At 36.8% G+C, this 22,516-nt stretch overlaps 1 protein-coding gene across 7 annotated transcripts in view; it reads left to right on the top strand.

Annotated features, from left to right (window-relative positions):
* HDX (highly divergent homeobox) overlaps positions 1-22,516 on the top strand; it is a 280,805-nt gene that overhangs the window by 93,486 nt on the left and 164,803 nt on the right. For all 7 annotated transcript variants that reach the window (XR_005386374.1, XR_005386375.1, XR_005386377.1 and 4 more), the window contains exon 4: positions 3,632-3,685. Coding sequence is in view for 2 of the 7 variants with exons in the window: in XM_038587792.1 (XP_038443720.1) it covers positions 3,632-3,685 (54 nt within the window). In the remaining 5 variants the exon portion in view is untranslated. The remainder of the gene's footprint in view (positions 1-3,631; positions 3,686-22,516) is intronic.

Genomic DNA, 22,516 nt, shown 5'->3' with positions numbered 1-22,516 from the left:
TTTTTCACTCTGAATCACTTTACCCAAAAGAGGGTTTTGAATTGAGACCTTCATTACTACCAATAACTGAGTTTACCTAATCTCTAGCACTTTGTTTATTTTTATTATTTTTTTAAATAATAAATTTATTTTTATTGGTGTTCAATTTGCCAACATATAGAATAACACCCAGTGCTCATCCCATCAAGTGCCCACCTCAGTGCCTGCCACCCAGTCACCCCCACCCCCCGCCCACCTCCCCTTCCACCACCCCTAGTTCATTTCCCAGAGTTAGGAGTCTTCCATGTTCTGTCTCCCTTTCTGATATTTCCCACTTATTTTTCCTCCTTTCCCCTTTATTCCCTTTCACTATTTTTTATGTTCCCCAAATGAATGAGACCATATAATGTTTGTCCTCCGCAAGTTTAAAGTAATTTTGCCATATCTTGAACTCCTGTTGCATTTCAATTGTACCTTTCTTATGACACTTATCATAGTATTCTTTATGTTAATGTCATTCATATTCCTTTCTTACCTTTCCCTCTCGTATCATAATTTTTACCCTCCAGGAAATTATGTTTTACACATCTTTTTTTTTTTTATTTCCAATAGCACCTAAAACTTGCCCATTGTAGAAGAGATGCCTGATAAATACCTGAACAGAATTCAATTAGTTACTTTGGAAAGTTATCTATCTATACTTATTTCAATAATGTTTAATATGTCAAAAAGTTATTGAAGTTCTTTTTCAATTGCTTTTAAGGCCTATGAGGTTTTTTTATATGCTCTCACTGGTGGCAAATCTTCATCATTTGAGGGAGAATTTGATTTTGTAAAATAGAATTTATTTTAAGCCACATTTAGTGAACAATATTGATATCCAATTTGGGCTTTTATATTTTCGGTTAAAACAATGGGAATACAAAATAATGAGACAGTCTCTGGGTGTTATGGATTACCAACTCTGAAAGAAAAGTTCCCAAGATGTTTCAAACAATGGCAACATCATTGTAATGACTTTATAATTTCTAAGTTTTCTACTTTGATACACACAGTACTCATTTGGATGTGTAAGTTTGAATATATTTGTTGAATCAGTTTTTTCTCTTTGTCAGTTAATTTTGCAGTTTTCCAAATCAGGGTGTTAGAAAATGCATTTGGAATTTAAATGTCATTTAAATGATAAATGTGGTATGCTTTTCATTTGAAATACTATTTTTATAGCTTCTGATGAGGGAGAAATCTTATAATCACTATTGACCAAACAAAACTACCCGAATTTGAAGAATATATTTTTACAGCATTATTATTCAAAAAAGCATACAATTTTACCTGCTATCCTTGGCTTTCCTGAATTTTGCCAGAAACATAAAGAACTGAAAAATGATTTGAAGTAAACAGGGGAAGATAGTTGAATATAGCATTTGAGTGTTTTGTAACTGGTGTCACAGAATTTTTTAAAAAGGTATGAAACTTCATCTCTTCCTAATGCTCATGGAATTGATAAGATTTGTATGTGAAAGTGCTTATAAGAGTTTTCTATTTTCTTGGTTACATACAATTGACTTAAGCAGAAAACCAAATTTAATTAATTAATTAATTAATTTATTTATTTTGAAACAGAGAGAGAGAGGGAGCTCAAGTAGAGGGGAGGGGCAGAGGAAGAGAATCTCAAGCATTCAGCCCTGAGTGTGGAGCCGAATGTGGGGTTCAGTTCCATGACCCTGAGTTCATGACCTGAGTCAAAATCAAGAGTCGAGTGCTTAACAGACTGAACTACACAAGCACTCCTCAAAACCACATTTATGTTCTTAAAATGTATAATGCCCATTTTTAAAGACATCCGATTGCCATGTATATTATATGTATCATTTTTTTAAATTTCACATGCAACTTTTTATTGCTTACTGGTTTATGGGTTTTGGTTTTTCTTTTTTGCAATTCCTTTGATTTAACATGTTTTCTTTAGCAACTTTATATAGCTAGTTTCAAATTATCCTCATTAATAGGTGGGAGCATATGCACAGATAATACAAAATAGGTGGATATCTCTATTTTTTCAAGACTATATCATGTGATTATTATAGTAGCATCACCTCCTTCATAGCACCAGCAACTAATTGGGGCACTTGGGTGGCTCAGTGGTTGAGCGTTTGCCTTTGCGTCAGGTCGTGGTCTTGGAGTCCTGCATTAGGCTCCTCCAAAGGAGCCTGCTTCTCCTTCTGCCTATGTCTCTGCCTCTCTCTGTGTGTCTCTCATGAGTAAATAAATAAAAATCTTTAAAAAAAAGACTAGCAACCAATTTACTTTGCAAGCATATTATATGCAAAGTATTGATGGGAGGACAAGAAAGTATACATTTTGAAGAATTTTTTCCATAGAAATTTCATATTCACTCAGTTTACCATTTTGTATTTATATATTTATGTATTTATTTATTTACTTTTTAGTTTACCATCTTAATAATCAGTTACTCAAAACTTCATGATCCTCAAACATTACAGTTTATTGCTATGTTACTGTAATGCGATTTTAACTCAAGTAAAATTAGTTTTAATATTTTTTACTTAAAAGTATTATTTGGAGTTTATATAATTAAATTTTTTAGCCTAACCCTAGTATGTTGGTGTATTTTGAACTCAAAATTTCAGATCTAGTAACAGGGACAGTAATATTTTACCTGAATTTTGAATAAAGGACATTACTATTTGCATTGTCTGTTTGATTATCATTCCTCATCAGTAAGCATAATACTCATTCATAGGTCATCACTAAATATAATTTTATCAACAAAAATAAGTGTTCAAGTGAATACCATATTCTCAGCATTACCATTTAGTAAGCTGATTTGACTTGTCAGTCTCTCAGGAGGTATTTATTTGGAAGGGAAGGAGATGGCAAGTGGAGAATTTGGAGTGTTCCCCAAAATTTATGTATGCCAGCAAAAAGTATGGTTACATCTAGGCTACCCTGTGCTGTAGCTCACAGGACCACCTTGGTCTCCCAGAATCCAACTGGAGTAGCACCTATCTTCTTGTGTGTCAATGCTGATGTAATAAGGTGTTGCTGGTTATTCATTTTAGTAGTTTCTGCTTAAAAAGGAACTTGCAGTTATGTAGGATAAGTCTAGAGAACTAATACATAGCATGATGACTATAGTTAATAACTTAATTATTGTAACATGTATTCTACAGACTACTTAATTTTTACTATAAAAATAAAATTTTTATAAGATTTTATTTATTTGAGAGTTAGATACAAACAGGGGCAAGGGGCAGAGAAAGAGCAGACTACCTGCAGAGCAGGGAGTTCAAGACCCCAGGATCATGTCCTGAGCCAATGGCAGGTGCTTAACCAACTGAGCCACCCTATAAAAATTATCTTGTCTACAGAATACCTCCAGGCCCCAACAACACCCTAGAAATTTTCTTGAATTTCCCAGGGGAACTGTACAACTTCTAAAATTTTCCTACAAAAGAAGGCCCTTTAAATCTGTTGTGTTCAATAAGGAGATGACATTGTCTATGTGGGAGATATGCTCTGAATGCAGACCTATCTTGACATCTTTCTTATATGAATTCTTTGTTGTTGATCAGCATTCCAAGTAGTATCAATTCATACCTTACTGAAATTCCATTTGTTGTTTCCACAGATTTCAGGAAACCTTACTGTGCCTTGGATTACAGGGTGTTCTAGAAAAAGAGCAGTAAGTAATATTTTATTTAAAGCAGCAAGCAGGGTTTTACCCTGTGCTGTTGATAAGAATGACATTGAGAAAATTGTCATGATATTTGTAAAGTTGGCAAAATTGAATCTCAATAAGACAGCATTATCTCAAAGGACATATTTTGAGATCATATTTATATATATTACCAATGTAACCTTAAATAAAATGTAATCAGTACACCATCTAAACTTTGACCAGGTTTTTGCAATTTTAAAAAGCACTCTAAGGTAATAAATGATATAGGTGAAATAGATAAAGGAGATTAAGAGGTACACTTATCATAATGACCATTGATTAATGTGTAGAATTGTTGGATCATTATAGTGTACACTATATAGTGAAACTGATATAACACTATATATTAATTATATATCAATAAAAAGATAATTAATAAAGTATCATAATGTTTTTACATCTAATTATCCCAGTTAATTTGATCATATAATTGAGTCATGATTGATATAAATATCTCAATCAAAATTAAGAAATTCACATTACTATTTATTATTAGTGCATTTTGGGATTTAGAAGCAATGAGTAACTAGTATTTTAAGTCTTATTTCGCTTTTCTGACGTCCTACTACAGTTGTTGCGATTTGTGTAATATTAATATTAAAAAAACATTAAAATTGTGTTTTCTCAAAGAATCTTACTCAGTTGGTCTACATAAGACCTATACATCTGAATTTTAACAAGTACCTTAGGAGATTGTGATGTCAATAGATGGGAAACTATTTTTTTAAATATTCTATTTCTTTATTCATGAGAGACACAGAGAGAGGCCAAGACACAGGCACAGGCAGAAGCAGGCTCCTTTCAGGGAGCCCGATGCAGAACTCAATCCCTGGACCTGGGATTATGCCCTGAGCCGAAGGCAGATGCCCAACCATTGAGCCACCCAGACATTGCAATAGATGGCAAACTATTAATGGACTTTAATTATAAAAGAGACATGAGTAGACTTTTAGAAAGATAAGTTACTTTATGGTAGGTAGGGATAATAAAACTGAAGCTAGGAATTTTTGAATTGAACAATATTATGTAAACTCTTTTTCTCCTTTTTTTTCTTCCCCAAAAAGTAGAGATATAAACCATGGAAAAATTAGGATGCCACCAGTGGAGATCTCTGAAAGTTGGAAAGGAAGCAACTGGTTAGTAACTCCATGACTTGGAAGAACTACAGGGTATTTTGCCTCCCAATTAACAACAGAAGTTAACTCAGGCCAGGCAACTCATGACCCCCAATATAACAAGAAAAAACAGCTTGAGTAGGCTCATTCCTTCTACTGATGGGATGGGAGTCCCCAAACAGCATGAAGTGATCCTAGAAAGATTGGCAAAGGAGCTCAATTGGAAGCCTCAGTGACAATTAGCAACCAGAGAAGTGCTCTCCTTCTCTGTTGTGCCTGAACCTTTCCTCCCTTGGTTGAGATACCAGGTAGTAATGCTGAAGGAGATTCTACAAAAAGTATTCTGACCTGGAAAGCTTCTTTTTCCCTGTAGGCCAGAGAATTCTTTCCCCCAATTAAAGAATCATATGGCTTGGTTAGCACCAACAAAAATGATCAAGACACTAAATGTGCACAGATTATTAAGTGTGCTATTCATCCCTGAAGGGTGGAAAATCTTTTTTCCCACATAGAGACAGTAGCCCATGTGGTACCAAATAAACCAAGCAAATTAAAATAATACTAAAATGATTTGAAAATTAAAATACCACCAGAAAGTACCATTGGAACCACAACACATAAATGTAGACGAGAACCCACGTGCCCGCCTGATAAAATAAAAAAAAAAAGATTTAAACAAAACCCAGAATCTCCTAACATAATGGCTAAAATGTTCAGGAAACAATAAATCACCCAGCATACCAAGAACCAGGAAAGTCACAACTTGAATGATAAAAGAAAATCAACTGACACAAATGCTGAGGTGAATGAGATAATGGAATTATCTGACAAGCATTTTATTTTGTTTTTTTTATGACAAGTATTTCAGAGCATCCATTATGAAACTGTTTCAACATGCAATTACACATTACCTTGAAACAATGAAAAAATAGAAAATCTCAAGAAAGCAATTAATGTTATAAAAAACCGAATTAGAATTATGGTTTCAATCATCATATGGTTTTACCCATATGTGGAATATAAGAAATAGTTAAAGGGATTATAAGGGAAAGGAGGGGAACTGAGTGGGAAAAATTAGAGGGAGACAAATCATGAGATACTCCTCTAACTCTGGGAAAGAAAAAAAAAGGGTTGTGGAAGGGGAGATGGGCAGTGGGTTGGAGTAACTGGGTGAAGGGCACTTGATGGTATGAGCACTGGGTGTTATACTATATGTTGGCAAATCAAATTTAAATAAAAACAAAAAAAATTAAAAATAGAATTACACTACTAAAAGTTACAACAAACCTACAAGATTCCTTAAGATTTGAGTGGTTATAAAAGAGAAGCAAATCAATTAAGCTGAGTACAGATTGTTAGAATGTACCCAATTGGAACAACACTGATAAAACAGACTGAAAAATAAATAGAGCCTCAAAATCCTGTGGGGCAATAACAAAAATTCAATATTTGTATCATGGAAATCCTACAATAAGAGGAAAGAGAGAACAGGACTTAAAGAATACTCACAGAAATAATGGCCAAAGCTTCTCAAATTTGGGGAAAAATCTAACCTAAATCTGCAGATTCAGGAAGCTGAGTGAATTCCAAGCAAGATACATGAAAAGAAAGCTGCTGCACCCAGGCACATAATAATTAAACTGAAAAACAAAGACAAAGCAAAAAATCCTGAATTCTGACAGATAGAAATGATGCATTACTTATGGGGGAATACCAATTCAAATGACAGTGGATTTCTCATCTGAAACCTTGGAGACCAGGTCTATAGTTCTGCTCTCTATTTCATTGAGTTCTGCTCTAGTCTTTTATATCTCTTCTTCTCCTTGGTTTAGGCTTTATTTGCAGTTATTTCTCCAATTCCTTTAGGTGAGTGGTAAGCTTGTGTATTTGAGTTTTTTTCCAATTTTTTGAGGGATGCTTGTATTGCAACATATTTCCTTCTTAGGACTGCAAATCCCAAAATTTTGAACAGTTGTATTTTCATTAGTTTCCATGATTCTTTTGAATTCTTTTCTAATTTCCTGGTTGACCCATTCATCTTTTAGTAGGATGCCCTTTAACCTCCAAGTGTTTGAGTTCCTTTCAAATTTCTTCTTTTGATTGAATTCTAGTTTCAAAGCATTGTGGTCTGAATATATGCAGGGGATAATCTCAATCTTTTGGTATCAGTTGAGTCCTGATTTGTGACCCAGCATGTGGTCTATTCTGGAGAAAGTTCCATGTGCACTTGAAAAGAATGTGTATTCTGTTGCGTTAGGATGGAATGTTCTGCATATATCTGTTAAATCCATTGCATCCAATGTATCATGCAAGGTCCTTGTGTCTTTGCTGATGTTCTGTTTAGAATATCTGTCTTTTGCTGAGAGTGCTGTGTTGAAGTCTCCTACTATTAACGTATTATTATCTGTGTATCTGTTTACTTTGGTTATTAATTGGTTGATATACTTGGAAGCTCCCACATTAGGGGCATAAATATTCATAATTGTTAGATCTTCTTGTTGGATACACCCTTTAAGTATGATATAGTGGCCTTCTTTATCTGAAACTAGGATTGCTACCCTAGCTTTCTTTTGAGGACCATTTGAATGGTAAATGGTTCTTCACCCCTTCAACCCTTGGAGGTGTCCTTAGGTCTGAAATGAGTCTCTTGTAGACAGCATATAAATGAGTCTTGCTTTTTTAACCAGTCTGATAACTTATGTCTTTTGATGGGATCATTTAGTCCATTCATGTTCACAGTAACTTTTGAAAGATATGAATTTAGTGTCATAGTATTACCTATACAGTCCTTATTTCTGCAGTTTTTTTTGGGGGGGGCTCCCTCCATGTCTTACAATGTCCCCCTTAATATTTCTTGCAAAGCCACTTTGGTGGTCACATATTCTTTCAGTTTCTGTCTTTCCTGGAAACTCTTTATCTCTCCTTCTATTCTGAAAGACAGACTTTCTGGATAAAGTATTCTTGGCTGCATGTTTTTCTTGTATAGTACCCTAAATATTTCATGCCAGTGCTTTCTGGCCTGCCAGGTCTCTGTGGAGACATCTGATGTTAACCTGATGTTTATCCCCATATATGGTAAGAATCACTTGTCTCTAGCTGCTTTTAGAATTTTCTCTTTATTTTTGAAATATGCAAGCTTCACTCTTATATGTCAGGGTGTTGATTGGTTTTTGTTGATTTTTTTGGGGGGGTCCTTTTTATCTCTTGGATCTGAATGCCTGTTTCCTTCCCCAGATTAGGGAAGTTCTCAGTTATGATTTGTTCAAATATACTTTGAGATCATCTCTCTCTCTCTACTTCTACTGGAATCCCAATAAGATTATTCCTTCTCAAGCTATCATTTATTTCCTGAAGTCTTTCCTTGTAGGTTCTTGTTTTTCTCTTTCTCCTCACCCCTTCCTTTCCATCAACTTGTCTTCAATGTCACTCACTCTCTCTTCCACCTCATTAGCCCTAGCAGTTACAGCATCCAGTTTAGACTGAATCTAAATTAAAGTATTTTTAATTTCAGCCTGATTGGATCTCAATTCTGCAGTAAGAGAATCTCAAGTCCCTTATGCTTTTTTCCAGAGGCACCAGTAATTTTATAATTGTAGTTGTGAATGTTATCTCTGACATGCTACTTAAATCCATATCAAGTAGGTCTGTGGCAGAGAATATTCCTTCTGATTCCTTCTTTTGTGTTGAATTTTCCCTTTTAGTCATTTTGTCCAGTGCAGAATGGTTACATGAGTGAGCAGAGTGAAAAATATCAGCCAAGACCTAAGTAAATTACAATGTAGACAATGTCAAAGAGGTCAGAGACCAGAAAATAAAAGAAAAAGAAGAACAGAACAAAATAAAAGTACCAGGAAAGTGAAAAACAAATTTTAAAAAATAGAATTTTAAAAAGGGTGGGGAGTAGGGGTGGCAGAGAGACTATATGGTCTCACAGAGTGGACCTAGATGGTGAACCTTTTGGTTCTGGGTGTATTTTGTTGTGTTTGTTAGAAGATGCTAAATTCCAAATTTATATAACCAGCAAAACTTATATAGAGACCCAACATCAGCCACCAAAACAGAAACAAGATAAGAGGGGGGTAGAATGGGAAGGAACAGAGAATATAATCTCACAGAATGAACCAACATGATGTTCCATTTGGTTCTGGGTGTATTTTGATCCATGTGTTAGAAGGTACTAACTTCCACCATTATAAAACAAAACAAGACAGGAAAAAACAAAACAGAAACCAAAAACCCATAGTTCATAAATCTCCCAAAATTAACTTGAATACATTTAAAGGAATGCAAAAGTGAAGAATATATTTAAGATATATAATTGTAGAAATATGAAAGTCAAAAAGGAAAAAGCTTAAAAACAAAGAGTTGGTAAAATATTGAAATTAAGGCAGGAAAAGAGAAAAAATATTGGAAATTTTTAACCTGAAAGATAAACGAATCATAAGGAAAGAACTTTGAGTTCTATATACTATTTTCCTCAGTCCTGGAGCCTTCCAGTGCTGCTTCATCAGTAACCTTGCTCTTCCTTTGTTCTTCCAGCTGGTCTTCTTGGGGAGGGGCCTGCTGCACTGATTCTCAGGTATCTGTGCCTGGGCGGGGATGCCCTGTCCCTTGCCAGTTAGCCTGGCTCAGTGTGAGCTATTTATCCTGTGAGGCCTTTGTTCCTTAGAGGCCTTGCCTCTCCATGGTGAAAGGCAAAACGGAAAAAAATGGCAGCCAGATCTCCAGCCCCTGAGCCAAGAGTTCCTCACATGTACTGAACCACAGTCTCTCAGTGCACACTGGCCTAGATCATCCTGGGGGCAGATGTGAGGGCACTGATCTGCACAAATTGAAGAGGGCCCAGTGGCAGGAGAGTTCTTGCCATATTGTGCCCTCCCTGGTTTCACCTGTCCTGGAGGGAATGGAGGATAGCTGGCTTTTTCCACTTTGGTGCCCTCAGATTGAGGGCCCTGTGCCACTGTACCCATGCTCTCTTCACCTCTCACAAAGGGAATGGAAGACAGCCTGCCTCCATCCATTGCAGAGCTCTAGGGTAAGAGAGCTCAGGTGATAGTCCATGCACCCAGCCGGGTTCTCCCAGATGCTCCGGGAGGGTTATGGCATTCCAACCCTTTACTGAGATCCTACTGCAGTTTGTGATGAGCTTTCTCCCAGGCGACCCTATTCTTGTTGTGTCTCTGGAAATACTGAGATTTCACTGCCCCTCCTAAGATTCTGCTCTATTTCCCCATGAGCACTTTACAGTCAGAGAAGACTCTTTCAGGCACAGATTTCTAAAGTTCCCGATTGTCCACTGTGGTGCTTTCCTGCCAAGGCTTTCCACAGCTCCTCTCCCCCACCTTTCCTCTTCTCTGCCATCCTGTCTTGTCAAAAGTGATCACTTTTCTCTTTGTAGGATTCCAGCTATTCTCACTTTACATCTCATGTTGGATTCATAGGTGTTCAGAATGATTTGTAAGTTATCTAGTTGGAGGACCTGATGAATCAAGGACTCCTACTTTTCTACCATCTTTCCTAGACAAGGTAAATGAAATCTGAAGCTGGCTATGAAAGAATTAATAATATAGATAAACCCCTAGTCAGCATTATTAAAAAGAAAACAGAAAGAACCCAAATTAATAAAACCAACAACAAAAGAGGAGAGATCACAACCAATACCAAGGAAATAGAAGTGATTTTAGAAAACACATTATGAGCAACAATATGCCAACAAATTAGGCAATCTGGAAGAAATGGATGCATTTCTGGAAACCTACAAATTACCAAAACTGGAACCGGAAGAAATAGAAAACCTGAATAGGTCAGTAACTAGTGAGGAAAAAACCTCCCAAGACACAAAACTCCAGGGCCAGATGGCTTCTCAGGAGAATTCTAACAAGCATTTAGAGAATAATTAATACTTAACTCTACTAAAGCTATTTCAAAGGAAAGAAATGGTGGGAATACTTCCAAACTCGTTATGAGGCCAGCATTACTTTGATCCCAAAACCAGACGAAGATCCCACCAAAAAGGAGAATTATAGACCAATATCCCTGATGAACATGAATGCAAAAATTCTCACCAAGATACTAGCCAATAGAATCCAGCAGTACATTTAGAGGATTATTCACCATGTCCAAGTGGGATTTATCCCTGGGATGCAAGGGTGGTTTAACATTCATAAAACAATTTTGCAATCACTTCAATAACATAAAACACAAAAACCATATTATCCTTTGAGTAGAAGCAGAGAAAGCATTTGACAAAATACAGCATCAATTCCTGATCAAAAGTCTTTAGAGTGTAGGGATAGAGGGAACATTCCTCAATATCATAAAAGCCATTTATGAAAATCCCACAGTGAATATCATTCTCAATGGGGAAACATTGGGAGCCTTTCCCCTAAGATCAGGAACACGACAGGGATGTCCACTCTCATTGCTGTTATTCAACATAGTACTAGAAGTCCTAGCCACAGCAGACACAAAAAGAAAGAAAAGGCATTCAAATTGGCAAAGAAGAAGTCAAACTCTCCCTGTTTGCAGATGATGTGATACTGTATATAGAAAACCCAAAAGACTCTATTCCAAGATCACTGGAACCCATACAGCAATTCAGCAGTGTGGCAGGGTACAAAATCAGTGCCCAGAAATCAGTGGCATTTCTATACACTAACAATGAGACTGAAGAAAGAGAAATTAAGGCACCCAAAACCATTAGATATTTAGGAATAAACCTAACCACAGAGGTAAAGTAACTATACTCCAAATACTACAGAACACTTATGAAGAAATCAAGGAAGATGTAAACAGATGGAAAAACATTCCTTTCTCATGGATTGGAAGAATAAATATTTTGAAAATGTCTATGCTACCCAGAGCAATTTACACATTCAATGCAATCCCTATCAAAATACCGTGGACTTTCTTCACAGAGTTGGAACAAATAATCCTAAGATATGTATGGAATCAGAAAAAAAAACCTGAATAGCCAGACAAATGTTGAAAATGAAAACTAAGGCTGGGGGCATCACAATGTCAGACTTGACACTATGTTATTAAGTTGTAATCATCAAGAGAGTATGGTACCGACACAAAAACAGACACGTAGATGAATGGAACAGAACAGAGAACCCAGACATGGATCCTCAACATTATGGTCAACTCATCTTTGACAAAGGAGTAAAGAATATCCAGTGGAAAAAAGACAATCTCTTCAATAAATGGTGTTTGGAAAATTGGACAACCACATGCATAAGAATGAAACTGGACCATCTCTTACACCATACACAAGAATAAACTCAAAATGGTTGAAAGATATAAATGTGAGACAAGAATCGATCAAAATCCTAGAGGAGAACAGGCAACACCGTTTTGAACTTGGCCACAGCAACTTCTTGTGAGACACATCTATGAAGGTAAGGGAAACAAAAGCAAAAATGAACTATTGGGACTTTGTCAAGATAAAATGTTTCTGCACAGTAAAAGAAACAGTCAACAAAACTAAAAGACAACGTACACAATGAGAATAGATAATTGCAAGTGACATATCAGCTACACAGATTTCCAAGATCTATAAAGAACTTATCAAACTCAATACCCAAGAACAAACAGTCAAGAAATGAGCAGAAGATATGAACAGACTATTTTTCCATAAAAGACCTACACATTTCCAACAAGCATATGAAAAATTGCTTCACATTCCTTGCCACTTTATGCCAGTGAAAATGGCTAAAATTAATATGACAGGAAACAACAAATGTTGACCAGTTGTGGAGAAAGGAGAACCTTCTTGTACTGTTGGTGGGAATGTAAGCTGGTACTGCCACTCTGGAAAAACAGTGTGGAGATTCCTTAAGAAGTTAAAAATAGAGCTACCCTATGACCCAGGTATTGAACTACTGGGTATTTACACCAAAGATACATACAGGTGTAGTGAATTGACAAGAATCCTGCACCCCAATGTTCATAGTAGCAATGTCCACGATAGCCACTGTGGAAGGAGCTGATATGTCCTTTGAAAAATGAATGGGTAAAGAAGATATTATACATATACACACATTATCTATCTATCTATCTATCTATCTATCTATCTATCTATCTATCATCTATCTATCATCTACACACACACACACACACACACACACAATAGAATATCATTCAGCCATCAGAAAGGACAAATACCTGCCATTTACACTGACATGGATGGAAATGAAAGCTATTTCACTTTGTGAAATATGTCAGTCTGAGAAAGACGATCATTATATGGTTTCACTCATATGTGGAATATATGAAATAGTGAAAGAGACCAATGTCAATCCAATTTTATACTGTGTCCATTTAAAAAAAAAGATTTTATTTATTAATGAGAGACACACAGAGAGAAAGAGGCAGAGACAAGGCAGAGAGAGAAACAGGCCCCATGCAGGGAGCCTGACGTGGGACTCGATCCCGGGTCCCCAGGATCACACCCCGGGCCGAAGGCGTTGCCAAACTGCTGGGCCACTGGGGCTGCCCAAAATATGTCCTTAATACCTATCATCCATCTAACCCATATCCCGCTCACCTCTCTCCATCAACCCTCAGTTTGTTCTCTATTTTTTAGAATCTCTTTTGGTTTGTTTCCCTCTCTTATTTTTCCCTACCAATTTGGTCATCTGTTTCATTTTCTAAATTCCACATTAGTGAAATCAAATGGTATTTTTCTTTCTCTGACCAATTTAATTCACTTAGCATAACACATTCTTCTTCTATCCACGTTGTTTCATATGGCAAGATTTCACTTTTGTATTAGCTGAGTAATATTAATTTATATATGCATACATATGTATGTATACACACATGTATATACATGTACATAAATCTCACATCTTTATCCATTCATCAGTCGATGAATATTTGGGTTGTTTTCATTGTTTGCCTATTGTTGATAATGCTGCTGTAAACATTGGGGAGAATATACACGTTCAAATTTATATTTTTGTATCATTTAGTTAAATGCCCAGTAGTGCAATTACTAAGTCATAGGATAGTTCTCTTTTTTACTGTTGGAGCAACCTCCATATGTTTTCCAGAATGCCAGTACCAGTTTGCATTCCCACCAACAGTTTCTCTTTCCCACCAGAAAGTTTCTCTTTCTCCCCATCTTTGACAATATCTGTTGTTTCCTGAGTTGTTAAATATATTCATTCTGATAGATGTGAAGTGGCATCTCACTGTAGTGTTGACTTGTATTTCCCTGATGATGAGTGATGTTAAAAATGTTTTTTTAAAAGATTTTATTTATTTATTCATGAGAAACAGAGAGAAGCAGAGACATAGGCAGAGGGAGAAGCAGGCTTCCTGTGGGGATCCTGATTCAGGACTTGATCCCGGGACACAGGGATCACAGCTTGAGCCAAAGGCAGACACTCAACCACTGAGCCACCCAGGCACTCCCAAGCATGTTTTAATATCTGAATGTCTTCTTTGTAAAAGGATCTATTCATCTCTTCTGTCCATTTCTTAACTGGATTATTTGTTTTTTTAGGTGTTGTGTTTGGTAAGTTCCTTATAGGTTTTGGATACTAACCCTTTATCAGATATTATGCAAATATCTTCCATGGGCTGCCTTTTAGCTTTATTGATTGCTTCTCTCTACATTAAAACTATGTACTACATGCTGGCTAATTGGATTTAAATTAATAAATTAAAAAATACCACCAGCATTTTTCACAGATCTATAACAACAGTCCTAAAATTTGTATGGAACCACAAAAGACCCTGAATAACCAAAGCAATCCTTTTTTTTTTTTTTTTTTTAATTTTTTTTAATTTTTATTTATTTATGATAGTCACACAGAGAGAAAGAGAGAGAGGCAGAGACACAGGCAGAGGGAGAAGCAGGCTCCATGCACCGGGAGCCCGATGTGGGATTCGATCCCGGGTCTCCAGGATCACGCCCTGGGCCAAAGGCAGGCGCCAAACCGCTGCGCCACCCAGGGATCCCAACCAAAGCAATCCTGAAAAAGAAAACCAAAGCTTGAGACATCATGATTCCAGACACCAAGCAATATTACAAAGCTTTGATTGTCAAGACATTCTGGTACAGGCACAAAAACAGACACATAGGCAATGGAACAGAATAGAAAACTCAGAATTGGACCCATAAATATATAGTCAAATAAAGTTCAACAAAGCTGAAAGAATACCCAATTTGAAAAAGACAATCTCTGCATCAAATGCTGTTGGGAAAACTGGACAGAAACATGCAGAAGAATAAACCTGGACCACTTTCTTACACTACAGAGGAAAGTAAATTCAAACCAGATGAAAAATCTAAGTGTGACACAGGAAACCATCAAAATCCTAGAGGAGAACACAGGCAGCAACCTCTTCCTAGACACATCAACATAGGTAAATGTAACAAGCAAAAATGAACTAGTGGGACCTCATCAAGATAAAAAAGCTTCTGTACAGCAAAGGAAGCAATCAATAAAACTAAAATAGACTTTAAAATAAATAAAATTACTAGATAAAGAGAAGTAATTATATACTGTAAAATGGTATATTCACCAGGAAGACCTATCAATCCTAAAATTGTACAAAAGAAATAGATCTTCAAAATGCCTGAAGCAAAAACTGATAGAGCAGGAAGGATAATAGGCAAGTATACAATTATAGATTGGTACTTCAACACTGTCTTCTCAGAAACTGATAAAACTACGAGACAGAAAATCAATAAGGACAAAGAAGATTTGAACAACACAACCAATAAGATCTAATAAAAATATATAGAACATGTATAAAATACTCCACCCAACAAGAAGAGAACATAGCTTTTAAAGGTCCTTGGAAAAAAAATAAAGGTCCTTGGAACATTCATCAAGATACACCTTATCCAAAACCATAAAAAAAGTCTCAATAGCTTTAAAAGATTGAAACCGTACATATTGTAAACTCTGACTTCACTGGAATCAAACTAGAACTGAGTAACAGGAAAACAATAAGAACATTAACTAATTACATAGAAATTAAACAACATGATTCTAAATAATCCATGAATCAAAGAGAGAATCACAGAAGAAAATACATATAACTACACAGAAATGAAAATACAGCAATCAAAACAGGTGGAATATAGCTTAAACAGTACTAAAATTTTCATTGCAACACTGCATACTAACATTGGAAATGAGGAAAGGACTCAAATTGAACATCTAAGTTTGTATTTCAAGAAACTAGAAAAATGTGAACAAAACAAACCCAGAGCAAACAGAAGGCAGGAAATTAAAAGAGCAGAAATCATGGAAATTAAAATATGAAAGGGATAGATAAAATCAATGAACAAACAATCTAATTCTGGGTAAAAATCAGTGAGATTGGTAAACCTTTAGCAGTTGGAAAAATACTAAACTGAAGCTGGGAACACAATCTAAAACAATTTCAATACTCCAAGCAGGAAATGATGACCTGAATGAAGACGGTAACAGTGTGGATAGAATGAGGTAGTGAATACAATAGGTGTAAAGGAGAAAAATGATTGGACTTGATAACTGATTCAATGTAGAAAGAATGAATGAGTAGATGAAATCATAGGTGACTTCTAATTTTTTTCTTTATAATGGTGACTAGGAAAATGAAATTCCGTTAACCAAAAGAAGGAATAAAGAAGGATGAATCCATTTGGAAAACTAATATAGTATTAGAGTACTTGAGGTTTAGAGTGATTGTTATGATGAACTATATTTCTATGTTCAATACCACTCATACACATACAGAAACAGATATGTCTTTTTTATTTTTTTAATTTTTTTTTAGAAACAGACATGTCTTTAAAGTTCCTCTTCTCTTTAGCTTCTGTCCCCAATCCTCCATCATTCACGACTTTTTTTTATAATAAATTTATTTTTTATTGGTGTTCAATTTACCAACATACAGAATAACACCCAGTGCTCATCCCGTCAAGTTCCCCCCTCAGTGCCCGTCACCCATTCAACCTCACCCCCCACCCTCCTCTCCTTCCACCATCCGTTCGTTTCTCAGAGTTAGGAGTCTTTATGTTCTGTCTCCCTTTCTGATATTTCCCAGACATTTCTTCTCCCTTCCCTTATATTCCCTTACACTATTATTTATATTCCCCAATGAATGAGAACATACAATGTTTGTCCTTCTCCGATTGACTTACTTCACTCAACATAGTACCTTCCAGTTCCATCTATGTTGAAGCAAATGGTGGGTATTTGTCATTTCTAACGGTTGAGTAATATTCCATTGTATACATAAACCACATCTTATTTATCCATTCATATTTATATGGACCCCAAGGCTCCTTCCAAAGTTTGGCTATTGTGGACATTGCTGCTATAAACATCGGGGTGCAGGTGTCCCGGCGTTTCATTGCATCTGCATCTTTGGGGTAAATCCCCAACAGTGCAATTGCTGGGTCGTAGGGCAGGTCTATTTTTAACTCTTTGAGGAACCTCCACACAGTTTTCCAGAGTGGCTGCACCAGTTCACATTCCCACCAACAGTGTAAGAGGGTTCCCTTTTCTCCGCATCCTCTCCAACATTTGTGGTTTCCTGCCTTCTTAATTTTCCCCATTCTCACTGGAGTGAGGGGGTATCTCATTGTGGTTTTGATTTGTATTTCCCTTTTGGCAGGTAATGCCGAGCATTTTCTCATGTGCATGTTGGCCATGTCTATGCCTTCCTCTGTGAGATTTCTGTTCATGTCTTTTGCCCATTTCATGATTGGATTGTTTGTTTCTTTGGTGTTGAGTTTCATAAGTTCTTTATAGATCTTGGAAACTACCCTTTATCTGATTCGTCATTTGCAAATATCTTCTCCCATTCTGTAGGTTGTCTTTTAGTTTTGTTGACTGTATCCTTTGCTGTGGAAAAGCTTCTTATCTTGATGAAGTCCCAATAGTTCATTTTTGCTTTTGTTTCTTTTGCCTTCATGAATGTATCTTGCAAGAAGTTACTGTGGCTGAATTCAAAAAAGGGTGTTGCCTGTGTTCTCCTCTAGGATTTTGATGGAATCTTGTCTCACATTTAGATCTTTCATCCATTTTGAGTTTATCTTTGTGTATGGAGAAAGAGAGTGGTGTAGTTTCATTCTTCTGCATGTGGATGTCCAGTTTTCCCAGCACCATTTATTGAAGAGACTGTCTTTTTTGCAGTGGATAGTGTTTCCTCCTTTATTGAATATTAGTTGACCATAAAGTTGAGGGTCCACTTCTGGGTTCTCTATTCTGTTCCATTGATCTATGTGTCTGTTTTTGTGCCAGTACCACACTGTGTCTAATATTCTATTCATGCAATAGTTATTGTCCACAAACACATCATCCTGAAAGGTCATTTTTGTGAAACTGATTGTTAAATGAACAGTTTGTATCAATAAGTGTCCATGCAGGAAAACAGAAAACACGCCAGAGGAATTTAATATGATAAATTGTTTAGACAAATTTTAGATAATTTTTAAAACCAAAGAGGAAACTTTGAAACAACAAGAGTGTAAATGTGTGAGGTTGCTGTCACCCCTGGGGCTAAGAAGACAAAGTGAAGTTTGGATTTTCAGAAGCTACAAAATTAAATGAGGGGATCTGCTAAGCTAAGACTCAGATTTCCGAGTATTGGTACCCTGCCAGCTAATGATGTTATCTCTGGGGGCACAAGGAGGCTGATTCTAGTAATGTGAGAAAACTGAAACTGATTGCTACTATTACCAGCAATCAGTGCCAGGATGAACTGCTATTCCTAGGATGATGCTGACAGAAATAGAAAACAAAATGAAAGGAAGGAACATCTACCACTCTGTTGGCAAAATCTCATTCAAAGACAGTTGGTTCAAAGGCAGAAATGTGGTTTACAGAAAGCCTCAGAAAGATTATTGAAAACTGTGCTTAGAAATGTAAAAATGGGGGATCCCTGGGTGGCGCAGCGGTTTGGCGCCTGCCTTTGGCCCAGGGCGCCATCCTGGAGACCTGGGATCGAATCCCACGTCGGGCTCCCAGTGCATGGAGCCTGCTTCTCCCTCTGCCTGTGTCTCTGCCTCTCTCTGTCTCTCTGTGTGACTATCATAAATAAGTAAAAATTTATTAAAAAAAGAAATGTAAAAATGGGGTGCATTCCCAATACAGAAAAAAATGCGGAATTTTGTGTGCTTTAGTTTCTTGTATTAACCAAACTGTAAGAAAATATGCTTTCATTCCACTTGTGGAATGAAAATAGGTCTATATAAATTAGGGAATTAAAGTAGCATTTTAAAAATCTGGATGCTGTATTTTTGAATTTTATGAACTACAAAATCATTCTGATTGTTATTATAACAATCTATGTATGGAAATACTACTTGTATTAGATTTTGGCTCTTCAGTAGTAAAAATCATTCTAACATATGCATAGTTATTTATAGTTTAAAGTTACAATTGACCCTTGAACAACATGGGTCTGAACTGCATGGGTCTACTTACATGCAGATTTTTAAATACAGTACAGTACTATAAATGCATTTTCTTTTATAATTTTATTAATAACATGTTCTTCTCTAGCTTACTTCATTGTAAGAATACAGTATGTATTTGTTAATCAAATGTTTATTTCATTGGTAAGAATTCTGGTCAACTGTAGGCCCTTAGTACTTATGGCTTTGAGGAGTCAAAGTTATACACAGATTTTTGACTTTGCAGAGGTTAGTGCCCCTAACGTTCATATTATTCAAGGGCCAACTGTATTTTATTTATGCCACCTTATTCTAATCTGTGCAAAAATTTTAAAAGATAGATAGGGTAGACATTTTTATTTATATTTCCTTTATGAAAATACTAAATGCAGAATGATTAAATTATTTGAAAATACTGTATATCTATCAAATGATTAAACTTTGATTAGAACTCAAGTCTCTTCTGACTTGTGATCTAACAATCTTTGGTATTTTGCCTTGTAGTAGAATCAGCAAAGCAAAAAAGCTATTGTTTGTAGGGGTCCTCAGCTTTTCTTTCTAGTAAGATCGCCTATTTATTTTTATTTCTTTGGAGTCTTGGCATGTTTAGGATTATGTTTGGACTACAAGGAGAATGGAAGAAAGAAGATGGGTAGCTGTTCCAGTCAGGTTTGCAAAAATATGGAGGTTTAACTTTTTAAGCAAGTCGCTGATAATGGGTACTAATAGCATTCTCTTCTTTTCAGCCCCTGGAATTAACAGTTTATAGCAGTCAGTATCTTGAATTTGTCAAGGCAGTATACTGTTTCCCAACCTTGCCTTACCATAGGAATCACTGTGTGTTGAGGGTGGATGTGCTGTGTCAAAATAAATGTCTGGATATTATCCAAAATCTAGCAAATCAGAATCTCTAAGGGAAGACCTAAAAATAGTATTCTTAATAAATGGCCAGCTGAGGGGTGCCTGGGTGGCTCAGTCGGTTAAGCATCTGCCTTTGGATCAGGTCAAATCTTAGGGTCCTGGGATTGAGCCCTATGTCAGGGTCCCTGCCCAGAGGGGAGTCTGCTCTATATCTCCCTCTGCCCCACCCCTCTGCTCATTCTCTCTCTCTCTCTCTCTCTCTCTCTCTCTCTCTTTCTCTCAAACAAATAAAATCTTTTAAAAAATGGCCAGGTGATTCTTATGATAAGTCAAAGTTGTAAAACACTGTCCTTATTCTTCTGGTTGGGGTGCACTGATCAGAATCCATTGTCTGTCAGTAATTAAGCCATATTATGAAAATAAACTTACCAAAATTTTAAGTGACTTTTTTATTCCCAAAAGGACTATAGGTCTATGAAACCTCCTGGATTTATTTGTAATTTCATTTGAATTCTAATTTTCTGTTACTTCTATTTATACCCTGAGATTTTCTTAAAATATCTTCTCATAACTTGTAGCAGAAAGAAGAAATTTACAAATTAAATTAGTATTTAGCAAGCTACTCAGGTTAATTGCAATATATTTTAAGATCTTTTAACAACTTTACATGATTTTAGGATTTATAAAAAATCAACATTGAGAGCCAAAGAGCACTACAATGTTTCAAATACGTAATACAATTTAAAACTGCCAAAATATAATATGTTCTCTTTAGAAAAAAAAAGAGTAATACGTGAGAGTCATATAAACTAATAATCAGTCTAAACCTTTGAAATTCTAGTGTTAACCTATAAAAAAATAATGGAAGTGACATCAGCAAGATAGTAGAATAGGAAGCCCTAAACTGTCTTTCCCCTGACAGACCTATCAGTTCCACAGCAATACACATAGAAGTTCTTTTGTGAGAAATCAAGAAACAAGTTAGAGGTTCCTGGCCCCAGGGCAAGTGTAAAACTAGCCACATTGAAACTGGTAAGAAAATTGGAGATACTCTCATTATAATCCCTACCATTGGCATAGCACCATAGTATTAGGAGGAAACCCTTGGATCCCAGCTTCTTCTTGAAGAGGGTAAGAGATGTATCAAATATTCAGTATCCCAGATTTTCAGAGTGCTACCAAGCAACTGGTTTCTACCTCCTCTGTCTCAGAATGGTAATGGGATGCTACATACACTAGGTCTATGAAAGCTGTAAAAAAAAAGGCAAGAAACACCCAAACACATTTTTAGAGGCCAGCATTACCCTGATTCAAAGTCAGACAAAGGCTCTATAAGAAAACTACAGACCAATAACCCCGATGAATATACATGCAAAATTTTTAAACAAGTAGTAGCAAACTGAATTAAACAGCATATTAAAAGATTCATAAATTCTGACCAAGTTGAATTTATCCTGGGATGCAAGAACTTTCTTTGGGGGGAGGGGTTCTAAATAATCTTTATTTTTTATTTTATTTTTAATTCTTTTAAACTTTAATTTAAATTCCAATTAGTTAAAATACAGTGTAATATTAATTTAGGGTGTACAATATACTGATTAAGTACTTATGACACCTGGTGATCATCAGAATTTCACTCCTTAATGCCTATCATCTATTTAAACCATCCCTCTGAGGAGGGGCAAGATGGCGGAAAAGTAGGGTCCCCAAATCACCTGTCCTCACCAAATTACTTAGATAACCTTCAAATCATCCTGAAAATCTACGAATTAGACCTGAGATTTAAAGAGAGAACAGCTGGAATGCTACAGTGAGAAGATTTCGTGCTTCTATCAAGGTAGGAAGACGGGGGAAAAAAGAAATAAAGAAAGAAAAGGCATCCAAGGGGGAGGGGCCCCGGGAGAAGCCGGGCTAAGGCCCAGGCGAGTGTTCCCAGGACAGGAAAGCACCGACCCGGAGAAGCAGGAACTTCACCAATCTTCCCGGGCGGGAAAGGTGCTGGCAGGGAGTTAGAGCAGGACCGCAGGAGGGCGGGGATGCCCTCGGGCTCCCTGAGACTAACAGACACCTGCGCCCCAGGAGAGTGCGCCGAGCTCCCTAAAAGGCTGCAGCGCGCACGGCTGGACCCGGGAGCAGCTCCCCATGGGCTTGAGCGGAGGCTCCAAGCGGAGGGGGCTGCGGGCCGGTAGCGCGAATCCAACAGCGCAGGCCCGGGAGCACAGGGCGCCAGGGACACAGCCCAGAATCCGGCCTCCCCCCGGGACAGGCAGAAGCCAGGAAGGCCCAGGACAGCAAGGACACTCCTACCCCAAGCTGAGCAGATCAGCGGCCCCGCCCCGGAGCCTCCAGGCCCTGCAGACTGAAAGCTCTGTACCTACTGCGGGAGCTGAATCCAGAGCTCCATAGCTGGCC

Source organism: Canis lupus, chromosome X (assembly GCF_011100685.1).
Source record: "Canis lupus familiaris isolate Mischka breed German Shepherd chromosome X, alternate assembly UU_Cfam_GSD_1.0, whole genome shotgun sequence".
NCBI classification, from domain to species: domain Eukaryota; kingdom Metazoa; phylum Chordata; class Mammalia; order Carnivora; family Canidae; genus Canis; species Canis lupus.
This window is presented reverse-complemented; position numbering and strand designations above follow the sequence as displayed.